The sequence below is a fragment of the Dreissena polymorpha genome, chromosome 15, assembly GCF_020536995.1.
Source record: "Dreissena polymorpha isolate Duluth1 chromosome 15, UMN_Dpol_1.0, whole genome shotgun sequence".
NCBI classification, from domain to species: domain Eukaryota; kingdom Metazoa; phylum Mollusca; class Bivalvia; order Myida; family Dreissenidae; genus Dreissena; species Dreissena polymorpha.
Genome location: NC_068369.1, coordinates 10415580 through 10428636, shown reverse-complemented (window position 1 = coordinate 10428636; position 13057 = coordinate 10415580). Strand labels below are relative to the sequence as shown.

The following is a 13057-nucleotide window of genomic DNA, read 5'->3' as shown; positions in this document are numbered from 1 at the left end:
TGATCCAATTGAGTCACTGTTTTCTTGTAGAAATTTGTGCTTGATATTTTGATATTGCGTTATGTTTTTAAATTGGTACTTTGTCATAAATAAAAGAACGTGTTCTAAAATCGGGGTTTAAATTTTCTCCTAGTTATGTCACTTAAGTTCCAATGTGTTTATATTTGCAGATTATTATTAATTATTAATTTTGTTTGTACTTTCTTTCTAGATCTGTTTAGAACAGCTGCCATCAATATTTGAATTATATGATTTAATAGTGTAATTGTTTGCTATTGAAATATATCTTTGTTTTTTCTGATTACATTCAAATTACTTCATAAATCCATTTAATTGAGCAATCGAACAGATGTTTAACCGTGTGTATATTTAGAACAGAAATGCCTATTTGCATAATATCACAACTTTGGTAAGAACTGTTGTTACATTATTAACGATAAAGATGTCGTTTAAAAATATCATCACTATTTCAAACACTTGCAATACACTGCAAAAATCATACCGGGCCCACAAATCACCGCATTTTAAACCTGGAACTTTCATACCGGAAGTTAAGAATATTAGTAAATCGTACCCAAACAGTTCGGGACAAAATTAACGTTGCATAATATTTACGTTTCAAATGTTAAACGTGTGAAGGTAAGAAAACTTGATCAAATGAATACAACATGTATAACTGATGTTTTAGATGATTTAATGTATCGTTACCGTTGTTAGTGTAAAACATGTAAATGTTAAGATACTGTGAGTCGCCCTTACACCTATGTATCTCGTACTATATGGTGTTCGCCCCTTCGCCTATTCGCTCCAGAAAAATATGTAAATACGAACACATTTAAAGTTAATGTCATATTGATTTTTATGACACCCTTCGAAGAAAATGGGCTTTATTGTTTTGCTGGATATCAGTTGGTCGGTCTGTCGGTCGGTAGACCAGTTCGTTTCCGATTAATAACTCGCCAACGAATGGACAGATTGGCTTTATACTTCACATGTGCATTGGCTTTGGAGTGGACAGTAGATGACCCCTAATAAATTGGGGTCATTAGGTTAAAGGTCAAGGCCACTGTCACAATAAGTGTGAAATTCATTTCCAATCAATACCTTGTCAACGAATTGACCAATTGGCTTGATACTTCACATGTGTATTGGCCTCGACAGTAGATGACCCTATTGAAATTGGGGTCACTAGGTCAAATGTCAATGTCACTGTAGCGATAAGTGTTAAAATCATTTCCAATCAATAACTTGTCAACAAATTGACTGATTGGCTTGATACTTCACATGTGCATTGACCTTGGGAAAGTTGATGACCCCTATTGGAATTGGGGTCTCTAGTTCAAAGGTCACTGTGTCAAGGCCTTGTTTGGAGGGCATCAGTTTCTCATGGATATAGCACAGGTGGTTAGAGTGTTGCTATGATTTTAATTAGTGCAAACATCATTTTGAATGATAAATTATCATATTATTACGAAAAATTAACTTTTCTGAAAAAAAAATTCACTATCAAATATATATATATAACAAGGTATGCAACTCAAAATCACCCCAAAATGGAGTGCATCACTTTTAACAGCCATATCTTCATCAATTGTGCAGCGATTTTTACGATCTCGGTCTTATTCAACGCAGAAATAAATTTCCTTTCTGGAAATGTATATGTCTTGCAACATTTTTACAAATGCTGGGTCAACTTTTAAGAAATAACATGATACACAACTCGCATGACCCAGTTGACAATGATCATGCACGCTAACCACCTGTGGGATATAGATGAAGTATTAAAAAAAATAGTGCCCATCACACAAACACGATGTAAAGTAATTATTTTTATAGATTTGGGTAATTGGTGTCGCTGGAAAATTGTGTTAAGGGTAATTTATAGAAACTTCAAATAAATGTTGATGTATGATTCATGTTTGGGGCCTGAGATGGCATGGTGGGACCTTATGGCCTTCTGTTAACGCGTAGCTGGAGCACTGAACCCATATTTATGTTGCACAATTAATAAATGGTACACAAAATTATATATACACATATATGAATGTTCTGCTTGACATGTTCAAGTCAATTAAGCAGTAGATCAATAAGTGTTTCCAGCAATTGAAGTTTACCTTATCAGTATTGCCTTTTGCACAAACTTAGCTAAAGACCAGATATGATTCTCTCTAGTGTCAGACATCATGAAAGGAAAGACTTCCAGACTTAGACTTCTTTTAAAGCAGTTGGTATTAAAATACTCTAATTGGACGTTGCCATGTTAAGGGCAGATTATAAAAAAGACATTCACCTGTGGTTGTAAAAACATTGCAGTAATTCAAATAAAATACACAACATGTAGCTTTTCTACATGTATCAATATTTTAGTGTTTTCCCTTTTCAATTATAAATGTGAAAATAAAGAGCAATATTATCCAGCTAATATAGCCTTGAATACATGCTAGCACTGAATTGGCGTTATACTTGCCATACAACAAGTTGTTGTATTAAATATAAATGGGTTAAGAGAATACTGCAAGATTAATCACCTTAACTTCAGACATACATATATTTTATATCAATGTGTCTGGGCTTTACAGAAATCAAGTCTGACAACTATTCATCAAACACCAGTCTAGATCGTACCCACAACTGTTCATCAAACACCAGTCTAGATCGTACCCACAACTGTTCATCAAACACAAGTCTAGATCGTACCCACAACTGTTCATCAAACACCAGTCTAGATCGTACCCGATGGCTAGTCATGTGATGCAGGTTCGAGCCCTGTACAAGGCAGTTCTACGACTCCATCGAGGTCTGCCGTACAATCTGCAGGCCATGGGAGACCAGTATGTTAAGGATGAGTTCAGGAGACACAAAACATGCTCGAAAACGGAAGCTAAAATATTTATGGATGAGTGGACGGTATATATTCAATTAAAAGTTTTCATGGCATGATTAGATAAGTCTTTCAATAAACAATTTAATAACGTTTAAATATAACAGTTCTGAAATTAATAAAGTAAATGTTCATTGAAAGTAACAGAAATACTCAAAATCAAAAGAACTATGTCATGCTTCTGACCCTGCCCAAGGCAGATCTCGTGTGCGCTTGTAAATGTTCAGATATTGTTGCGGGAAATTCACATGGAATATATTGTCACATACTGGGGGACATATTGTATTTGCCCTGTTTGTTGGTTTGCATAAAACTTTAACATTGGACATAACTTTTGCAATATTGAAGATATCAACTTGATATTTGGCATGCATGTGTGGTCCAGTGTGGAGCTGCACATTTTGAGTGATGAAAGGTCAAGGTCATCCTTCAAGGTCAAAGGTCAAATTTATCGGGGGACATAATGTTTCACAAACACATCTTGTTTATGTGTTAATTTTTTTGTTTCAAAATATAGTACGAAATATTCGTTGATTTTGTGTGTTTATGGTCTTTTTAATATTTGTAAATAAATCAAAGGCAATTTATAACATCAACAATATAAATCAGATTTCTTCGAACAGCAGCACTATTGCTTCACTGAGTTCCTATCATGAAGACTATCACAATTTCAAATCATGTTATGAAATATCACATGAAAAAAACTTACACTATGTATCATACATGTGGACAATAAAACATGTGTTTATTTACTGCTATGTTACTTGTAAGAATGAAGAACAATGTAGTAGAACTTAAAACAATATTATGATGTATGATAATAAATCAATACATTTAACAAGTACGTTAAGGAAACTACCTTTTCCTGATTGACATACCATAATATGGACAATAAACTAACAAAAACAAAATACTATTCGTGTTAAAGTCATATATATTAGGTAAACTTGTATGCATACAGAGCAATTGAGGAAACAGATGCAGATGATGTTTGCATCAATACTTACAAAGGCATATACCAGGCTTTTTAGAAATGAATACCTTTATATTGTATTTTGAAAATTCTAACACTTAAACAGAGACTTCCATCACGCGTACAATTCCATAAAAGCGGAAAGTGTCCTCCATGATAAGCATGTGCATACATGGGATGACATTATACGCACATGCATAAAGCACTATTTTCCGATTGCAAGCCTAAAATATTTTGTTGTAGAAATACTATCTCACACTGGCCAAGCAGTTGTCAAAGAGAAAGAAGAAGCAGACAGTGGGCCAGCATTTGGGTCCAGAGCTTCTTGAAAACTTTACAGATGAACAAGTGGCTCAGTTGCATGAACTCTTTAGTGTGGCAACTCAAAAATCTGAAACTGGTGAACCTTCTTGACAACTGTGTAGGATATAACTGTTTGAATGTTAATTTTTTTAAACCCTTTACCACTTAGATATGTATTTTGATGCATGTGTAGTCCATTGAAAAGTAAAATTTAATTAAAGGCTTTTCTTACTAGACTAAAGTTTAAAAGGCTTTATTTCCAACCATCAGATACTGATAAGAAGCAAACAGCATAAAACCTGAACAGACTGTGAGTTACTCGCAGGCTGTTCTGGTTTTATGCTGTTTGCACTGTAGCCATTTTCACTTTGCTTCTGAGTGAGTTACTCGCAGGCTGTTCTGGTTTATGCTGTTTGCACATAGCCATTTTCACTGTGCTTCTGAGTGGGAAAGGGTTAACGTTGTATTTAAATGTGATATGTGTATGATTGTGAAACTCTGTATATTTATTTGTATGTTCATATCGTTGAAATAAAGGCAAGAGAATGTATACTTTTTTTCTGCCACTTCGTAATAATACCAAAAAGGAGCATGATGTAACAATATAGTTAATATAATAATAATGGTCTATGTCTAGCAGCACATGTTTATGAGTAACGCGCGACACACAAAAAACGCATGTTTTCATAAAACTGATCATAACTCCGAACAAAATAAAAAGGAACACCATACTATTAGTGATACTTTTGATTAGATTGACTCGCGACACCAACAACCGGCGGACAGAACAGCGCTAATCAGCATTCACTCCCTCTGAAGGTCGTCGCACTAATTCTAAATTCACGAAAGTCCAAAAATGCACGAAAGTGCAAAAAAGTGATTTTGAGAAAATCGCTTTTAAAGTTTTGAAATAACGACACTACGCACACGCATTAAACCCCTTTTTTACAGAGCGAGGCTCAATTCATGCAATTTGTACACAACAACACAATATCAACACAGTAGCTGTGTGATTACACTTGTCCAGTGTTATATAAAGCAGAAGATAGCAATAAAATATGTTTTATGTGGCAAAAACTGAACTTGTGAAAACTGTCGGTCACGTTCAGGGCAACTCCCTCACGAGTTGTATGCAATTCTATTTTTTATTTCTGACACGGTTAATAATAAGACATTTACTATATTTTGAGTTAGTGTATATTTTTAAACAAAGAAAAGTGTGTACAAATAGTTCAAATTATTAGGAAAACATGAACATTTCAAAAGCAAATATTGTATTGATCATGTATATAATCAACGTATACAGCACCACAGGTGGTTAGCGTGTGGCTATGATATTAATTAGTGAAAACATCATTTTGAATGATAAATAATCATATTATAACGAAAAATTAACTTTTCTGAAAAAAAAATATTTCACTATCAAATATATATATAACAAGGTATGCAACTCAAAATCACCCCAAAACAGGGTGCATCGCTTTGAACAGCCATATCTTCATCAATTGTGCAGCGATTTTCACGATCTCGGTCTTATTCAACGCAGAAATGAATTTCCTTTCTGGAAATGTATATGTCTTGCAATATTTTTTACAAATGCTGGGTCAACTTTTAAGAAATAACACGATACACAACACGCATGACCCAGTTGACAATGATCATGCATTCTTTATGAATGAAATCTCCAGTTGTAAAGACACACCTCCGCATTGGACCAATGAAATCACTCGTATGTTTACAATGTCAGTTAGTTGAAATGTATGTAAACAAAGGTTTCAAACGGCGCTGGACAGCGAGTCTTAATGCAGAATGTAACGACAAGAACGGTAATAATGTTTATTCATACGTTTTATTGAATTATGGTATCGAACTGCATGAACTTTGTAGGGAAGTTGCCCTTTACTCCGTGAAGATTTCAGTCTTAAAGACAGCATGATCACTGTCAACTGGGTCATGCGTGTTGTGTATCGTGTTATTTCTTAAAGCGGGTATATACGATTTTTATATGTGTTTAATTGTAATATATTGATAAAATATGTTACAATAACACAAAATAGGCAAGAAAAATTATACATTACAGCCGAATTTAATAAAATGCATCAAAGAAAAATTAGCGCCCCGAGCCGATAGTGACGTACATATTTTCCTACAATAACCGAAGCATTCGTCTTTGTATAAGGATCGGAGATAGTGTTCGTGTGTCGTATGAATAGATATCGTTGCAGGAATTCAAATAAACCGTTAAACTAAGTATAGATGCACATCGTACATGTATGGTATACATGCTGGCGAATTCGGCTGTACAGCCGTTTTCAATTTCAGAATTAAATATCTGGCTTATTTCGCATTTTTCGACACATGTTCTTCTTAACTTTTATTTTAATTTATATTGAAATATATATATAATAAGTTTTTTACACAGTTTATATAAATTCATAAATATTTGACAAAATCGTATATACCCGCTTTAAAAGTTGACCCAGCATTTGTAAAAATATTGCAAGACATGTACATTTCCAGAAAGGAAATTCATTTCTGCGTTGAATAAGACCGAGGTCATGAAAATCGCTGCACAATTGATGAAGATATGGCTGTTCAAAGCGATGCACCCCGTTTTGGGGTGATTTTGAGTTGCATACCTTGTTATATATATATTTGATAGTGAAATATTGTTTTTCAGAAAAGTTAATTTTTCGTTATAATATAATTATTTATCATTCAAAATGATGTTTTCACTAATTAATATCATAGCCACACGCTAACCACCTGTGTACAGCACGACTAATATTGAAGTGAAATAAAAAAGCACTGAAAATAGTAAGTAAAATTCACTTGTTAATCTCAATAAAATCAGCAAGGGTTAACCATAAAGTCCAGTAATGACGAGCAAATAAGAAAATAACAACACTGGGCAGGATGCACACCTGTTACATGTGCTTAGAATAGTTGTGCTCACCAATATGCTCCCTCGTATGATTGCACCCTAAACGCAACATTTACCTTTATACTTAAAGGGGCCTTTTCACAGATTTTGGCATTTTTTTTAACTTATTCATTAAATGCTTTATATTGATAAATTTAAACATTGGATCGTAAAAGCTCCAGTAAAAAATCAAGAATAAAATTAAAAAAAGGAAAAGAACATTGCCCGGAGCAGGTTTCGAACCAGTGACCCCTGGAGTCCTGCCAGAGTCCTGAAGTAAAAACGCTTTAGCCTACTGAGCTATTCCGCCGAGTACACATACTTAACGTATTTTATACCATATATAAGCAATCTTCGTAGTTTCACAAAATTTAACGACAAAAACAGAACTCTCCAAATTATTCAATCGTTTCGCGTTGCAACGCTTTATAAATTTTAGGTTTTAAAATCGTCAAAAGATGCATATAATGGCTATATTAGACCATGGTAAATGTTCAGTATTACTGTTTCCTCACAAATATCATAACTAAAACGAAAATTTGCGAATCTGAAACAACTTTTTTCAATTTTGTCAATTTACCAAAGCGTGAAAAGATCTCTTTAAAGAGACCTTTTCGCAATTTTTTGCAGATATTGAAGTTTGTCATTAAATGCTTTATATTGATAAATGTAAACATTGTATCTAAAAAAATCCAGTAAACAAAAAAATAAAGAAAGAAAAAAAGAAACCCTCAACTGGCCTCGAACCACTGACCCCTGGAGTATAAGTATAACGCTTAGACCACTCAGTCATCCGTGCTTGACCGGATTGATGTATTTGATACTTTATATAAGCAATCATCGTATTGTCACAAAATATAACGACAACAACAGAACTCACCAAATCATTCAATAGTTTCGCATTGCAACGCTTTATAATTTTTTATTTTTAAATCGTCAAAAGATGCACATAATGGATATTTTAGAGCATGGTAAATGTTCAGTATTACTGTTTCCTCACAAATATTATAACTTCAACGAAAATATGCGAATTTAAAAAATTATTTTAATTTTGTCAATTTACCAAAACGTGAAAAAGGTCCCTTTAAATGGGAATTCATTTCGGCATGTGTTTACATGTTTAGACACAGACGCCCTATAAGCGAACGTTTTGCCGTATGCACAGGCGTGTCTGATGTTGTTGTACAGATTCATCAAGGTGAGTAAGCACATTCTTTGTGGAAAATGGTACGTCGCATTTGTTCACATGAATAGTCAAGCTGACAAACATATATGAGGGGGCGCTCTATGATAAGTAGGATTGATCAGAGCGATTGCTCTAATTGTACGTAAGGAATCCGTGCGACTGAGTTGTTGAGGCCGACAGTCTTCCGCGTGGAGACGTTTTCTGCATGGCTATCAATCAAACTACTTCTTATGAAACGCGAGCGGACATCGTTCATTATATAAAGTATTGTATTTACTGGCTACTGGCTATCGAAGTTATAAAAGAAGTACACATGTATAAAACACACACACACACAGAGTGCACCATTTAATCCATTAGATCGGATTAGAAAATTGCAGAGCTACCATATATTAAAACGCATCCATATAAGGACTTAAACATGCATGTTATCTGTATGGACTGGTGAAAGATACGGTTGTGCAAGTCAACAATTTAAATAGCCTTTCGAATTAACGCATGATTAGTAAAATTTACGCTTTCTATGACTTTATCTGATCAAGCTTCAATTCATGAACAGTACACGTGTGGAAAGTTGGTAAAAGAGAGCATTGTTTCAGTCACAAAATATGGTCAAACTAAAATTAACACATTAATGCTATAATTTCTAACGATCTAACGATATAATACAGCGATTTTCTTTACCGATTGTGAAAAGTACCTGAACCGTACAAATTGGGAAAATTTGGAAAAAAGTAGCGCGAAAAAAAAAGAAATTGGGAACATTTGCGTTGTGTAATCATTCGATTGGGAATAATGGGTCTTTAAGATTGCTTGGTATTAATTTCCCAAACCAATTCAAATATTCATTTACATGCATTTTGCTCGAAATGTGCAGTTAAAGAGCTCATTCGTTCACTTGCTGATAATGCACTTTTTGAACGAATTGACGACATTTGTCATCCTTTGGGATTTTTTTAGAATGCTATTGGTAAAGGGTAAACCGAACTCTACACGTGTGCCAATACTATTTTGAGAGTATTGGGGAAAACGTATATTTGCAATAATCCGACTCCCAGCTATTGACCATCCGATTCGCTGGGAGCTGTAAGTATGTACTCATAAAAGCTTTAAGTATTCAATAACAAAAATAAATGAAGCTATATTTGGTAGTTTATATCAAAGCCGACCGTGGCGGTTGTCGTCTCTGACTTTTTTTTAACGTCGAACGTTACTGCCTAGTTTCAATACCTTGGTCACTTAATTTCAACTGTCTGTTTTCGTTAATATGCGTTTTTAGAAAAAGAAAAAAATGGACTCTAAGCTAATGGGGTATTGCATTAACCGTCAAGTGTCCTTAATTCGAAATATTGGTAATAATTGCACGTTCGCATTATTGAACATTTATTTTAGGAGGTACTATACAAACCCCCGTCGTTGGAAAATAGCCATTCATCATCGTAACGTTTGTACAACCTTGAACTCTACATCTTACTGTGACGCCCACGTCTACGTCCTTGACGGGCGTGGATATCGAGGGTAATAAATTGTGTTTCATGGCCAGACATTCATCTGACACTTGTAGTTTTTGACAACATGTCATTTGTTAGGACTTGTCTTGACTTTATCTGACCACAACGAAATTTATTTGTTTGTGTTGTATAAATGGGCAATTAGACAACGCAAGAAAATGCTCAAACGAAAATTGTCAAGACTGATGCAAACAATTAATTTAAGATAATTAGATATGTAAGATATCAAAGTAACATATGCTTGAATGCATTGAACTATAGTGAATATAAACGTTGGTTATGTCAACACTTCTTTGCACTTATATGAATACCACCACCTTTTGCCAACCAGTGGGTGGAGTCTAATCCTTGCAGGTGACGCCACACGTCAAAGCGTAGTTTATATAAGTGTAAGGTCTTAATATAAATGTTCTTGTAACAGAATAACACATCACAAACGGAGAGATCACGCTGAATTGAAAAATCTTAAGTATTTATAACTTTAAGTCTCTTTTAGTACAAATTATTGAGAAAAGGTGCATGTATAAGTAACTGAGAGCGTGGACGTTCGAAATCTCTCGACATTTATTTAAAAACAAGTGTCGGAGACAGATCGGGCAATGCGAGGAGACGGCGTTGTTAGTACGCTTGTCTGGCTGGCCGCCGTCGTTGGGTCGGTGGTCAGCAGTGACACGCCGCGCCAAGCTTGCAGAACACCGACAAACAATCAGAGCATCTTCGATTTCTCTATTCGGAACGTGTACGACAACGCCACTATCGACTTGAGTCAGTTTCGTGGGAATCTGACGCTAGTGGTGAACGTTGCGACGTACTGAGTTTACGTCTGGCAGTACCATGGGTTGAATGCACTACAGACCCAACACGGTGCTGACGGTCTTCAAGTGGTGGGAGTGCCGTGTAATCAGTTCAACTTTGTAAGTACTTCAGTTTACTGAATTACATGTACGTAGCATCGTTGCTTGTAGACACTACATTCAGTCTATAAAAGTAACGGTTACACGTGTTTTGTAGTAGACTCAAACTGAAACGCCATTTTAACGTTATATATGCATTGATATCCGAATTGTATATGGACCGTGCTCTGTTAAAAGTGGATTTAATGCATGTGCCTAATTTGTCGTCCCAGATTAGCCTGTGCAGTCCGCACAGGCTAATCAGGGACGACACTTTCCACTTGTATGATAGTTTTCGTTTAAAGAAAGTATCTTGTTAGCAAAAAACAAGTTTAGGCGGAAAGTGTCGTCCCTGATAAGCATGCGCGGACTGCACAGGCAAATCTGGGATGACATTTTACGACATGCATTAAACCTAGAGCGCGGCTCATATACTGGTTTAGATTCTAAATTCATGAACACATGAACCTATCGCTAGCTTGTTCATGAGCTTTGTAACCATCGTGAGTTATTTGACATTGATTAAATGCGCAAACTGCGTTTCAAGACGTGCCTCCATAGACGTAGTTACTGTGTCTGTACTGTACTGTGTTTAAATATTAAAAAATCACGCGACGTCTCGATAGACATTATCAAACTTTCTAAACCTTAATTGCCTTCAAGTTTTACTTTATCGATTCCAGCAAGAGCCTGCCTTTAACGGTGTGGAGTTAATGAACGGTCTCAAGCACGTGCGTCCTGGGGGAGGCTTCGTGCCGAATTTTCCTATCGCCACAACGACGGACGTTAATGGTCAGGAGGAGCACCCGATGTACACGTACCTCAAGGTGATGTTTAAACTTTAAGAAATATGCCGTCTTTGTTACATAACATTTTATTACAGGGAAAATATCATTAAATATAATTACTAACAAATTTATAATGTTTAAAAGTCTTAAATAATTTTAACAATACAAATCTTGCTTTCCCCGATAATCGAACCCGTGTCTTCTATAAGGAAAAGCTAGAGCATCACCAGCGCGCAATACTGGCTTTGATATTTACAATTGAATTATACACCTATATTATTATTTAACGCACTTTTCAAATTAAAGAGTTAAAGTGTTGTACATGCTTTATTATTTTACCGATTAAGAATGATATTATCCCTAAATGAACCATATTTTTTAACAGTTCTCGTGATTAGCAGTGTTATATTGATTGTTTAAACATAATGTTTGAATTTTTTTTATTGATTCTATGACACTTATTTTTAAAGTCGTATCTTTACCAAATTGCGGACAGGTCCCTTTTAAACATATTGTCAAAATTATTATCAATGGATTTTTTCCACTTGCATATTAAGCATCACTAAGCAACTGTTTATTATGTTTTCCCTTTTAATGACGAACACTTCACACGCTTCGTTACGTCCTGGTTTATCATTTGCCGATGTGCATTAACATTTGTGCTGGAACATTTTTGTTTTAATATATTATTAAGAAGAAAATACTTGTTATTTACTGTTACATTCACTGATTTGATGCTGAACATAATTGTCATCTGTTTTTCAGTCCCTGTGTCCGTCCGTGGAAAGAAGGGTGTACACCCCAATCCTGTACAGCCCAGTATACACCGAAGACGTCAAGTGGAACTACGAGAAGTTTCTCATTGGTCCAGACGGAAGACCTATTTATAGGTACGCGCAAACTGTCGACCCCGCCACAGATGCGCAGTTCCTGGCAGACGTCAAGGCGGAGCTTGCAAAGTTGAAAGGTCATACAAAACGGCCAACAAGTGCACCAAGTGCGCATGTACCGGTCGTTGCATAACGCCAAACGCACACATATCCCTCTGCTTGGATAATTTGTTACCAGTTGTTTTTATAATGTCAACAACACAACAATCATTTTATGTTTTGTATCTGTTGTATTTGTGTTATGAATTTGATTCTTTTTACCATAAGAAGTGTATTATATAATTTCATAAATAGGTCGCGCGTATATGCGCCTGACTACTTTATTGTGTGTGTGTTTATTACTGTCTGTATGAATTGGAGGTCTAAAACAGTTCCCACTGTGGGCCTTCATTGATTCGTTGTCATGACTACACGTCTTAGTGCATTCAGACTGTTGACACGGCAACGTGACAGGGATTTCAATAAACGCGTGCAAAATATTTGATTTTGTATTTATTATCCCATTCTTATAATTTTGTTGATGTCATAAAAACGACGAGGGCTACAAGTACAAGAAAAAATGCGTACTGCGAAAATTCTGATGTATACAATAAAACAAGATCTTAAAGGGCATGCTGTGTTTGTGCATTAAATAAATCAAATCTTGAGTCACAACACAGCACCCCAAATGGCATATAATGAGGTTTATAAGGTACCCTATTTTGGCTAA

General features: G+C 35.3%; 1 protein-coding gene and 1 pseudogene across 1 annotated transcript; both read left to right on the top strand.

The window, feature by feature from the left end:
- Positions 1–513: 513 nt before the first annotated feature.
- On the top strand, positions 514–4707 carry LOC127860174 (succinate dehydrogenase assembly factor 3, mitochondrial-like). The gene is made up of 3 exons (XM_052398072.1): positions 514–639; positions 2580–2907; positions 4098–4707. Exons 2-3 carry the CDS (start codon positions 2737–2739, stop codon positions 4266–4268), a joined length of 342 nt encoding a protein of 113 aa, XP_052254032.1. The 5' UTR covers positions 514–639; positions 2580–2736; the 3' UTR covers positions 4269–4707.
- Positions 4708–10126: 5419 nt separating this feature from the next.
- On the top strand, positions 10127–12797 carry LOC127860166 (glutathione peroxidase-like; annotated as a pseudogene).
- Positions 12798–13057: the final 260 nt, after the last annotated feature.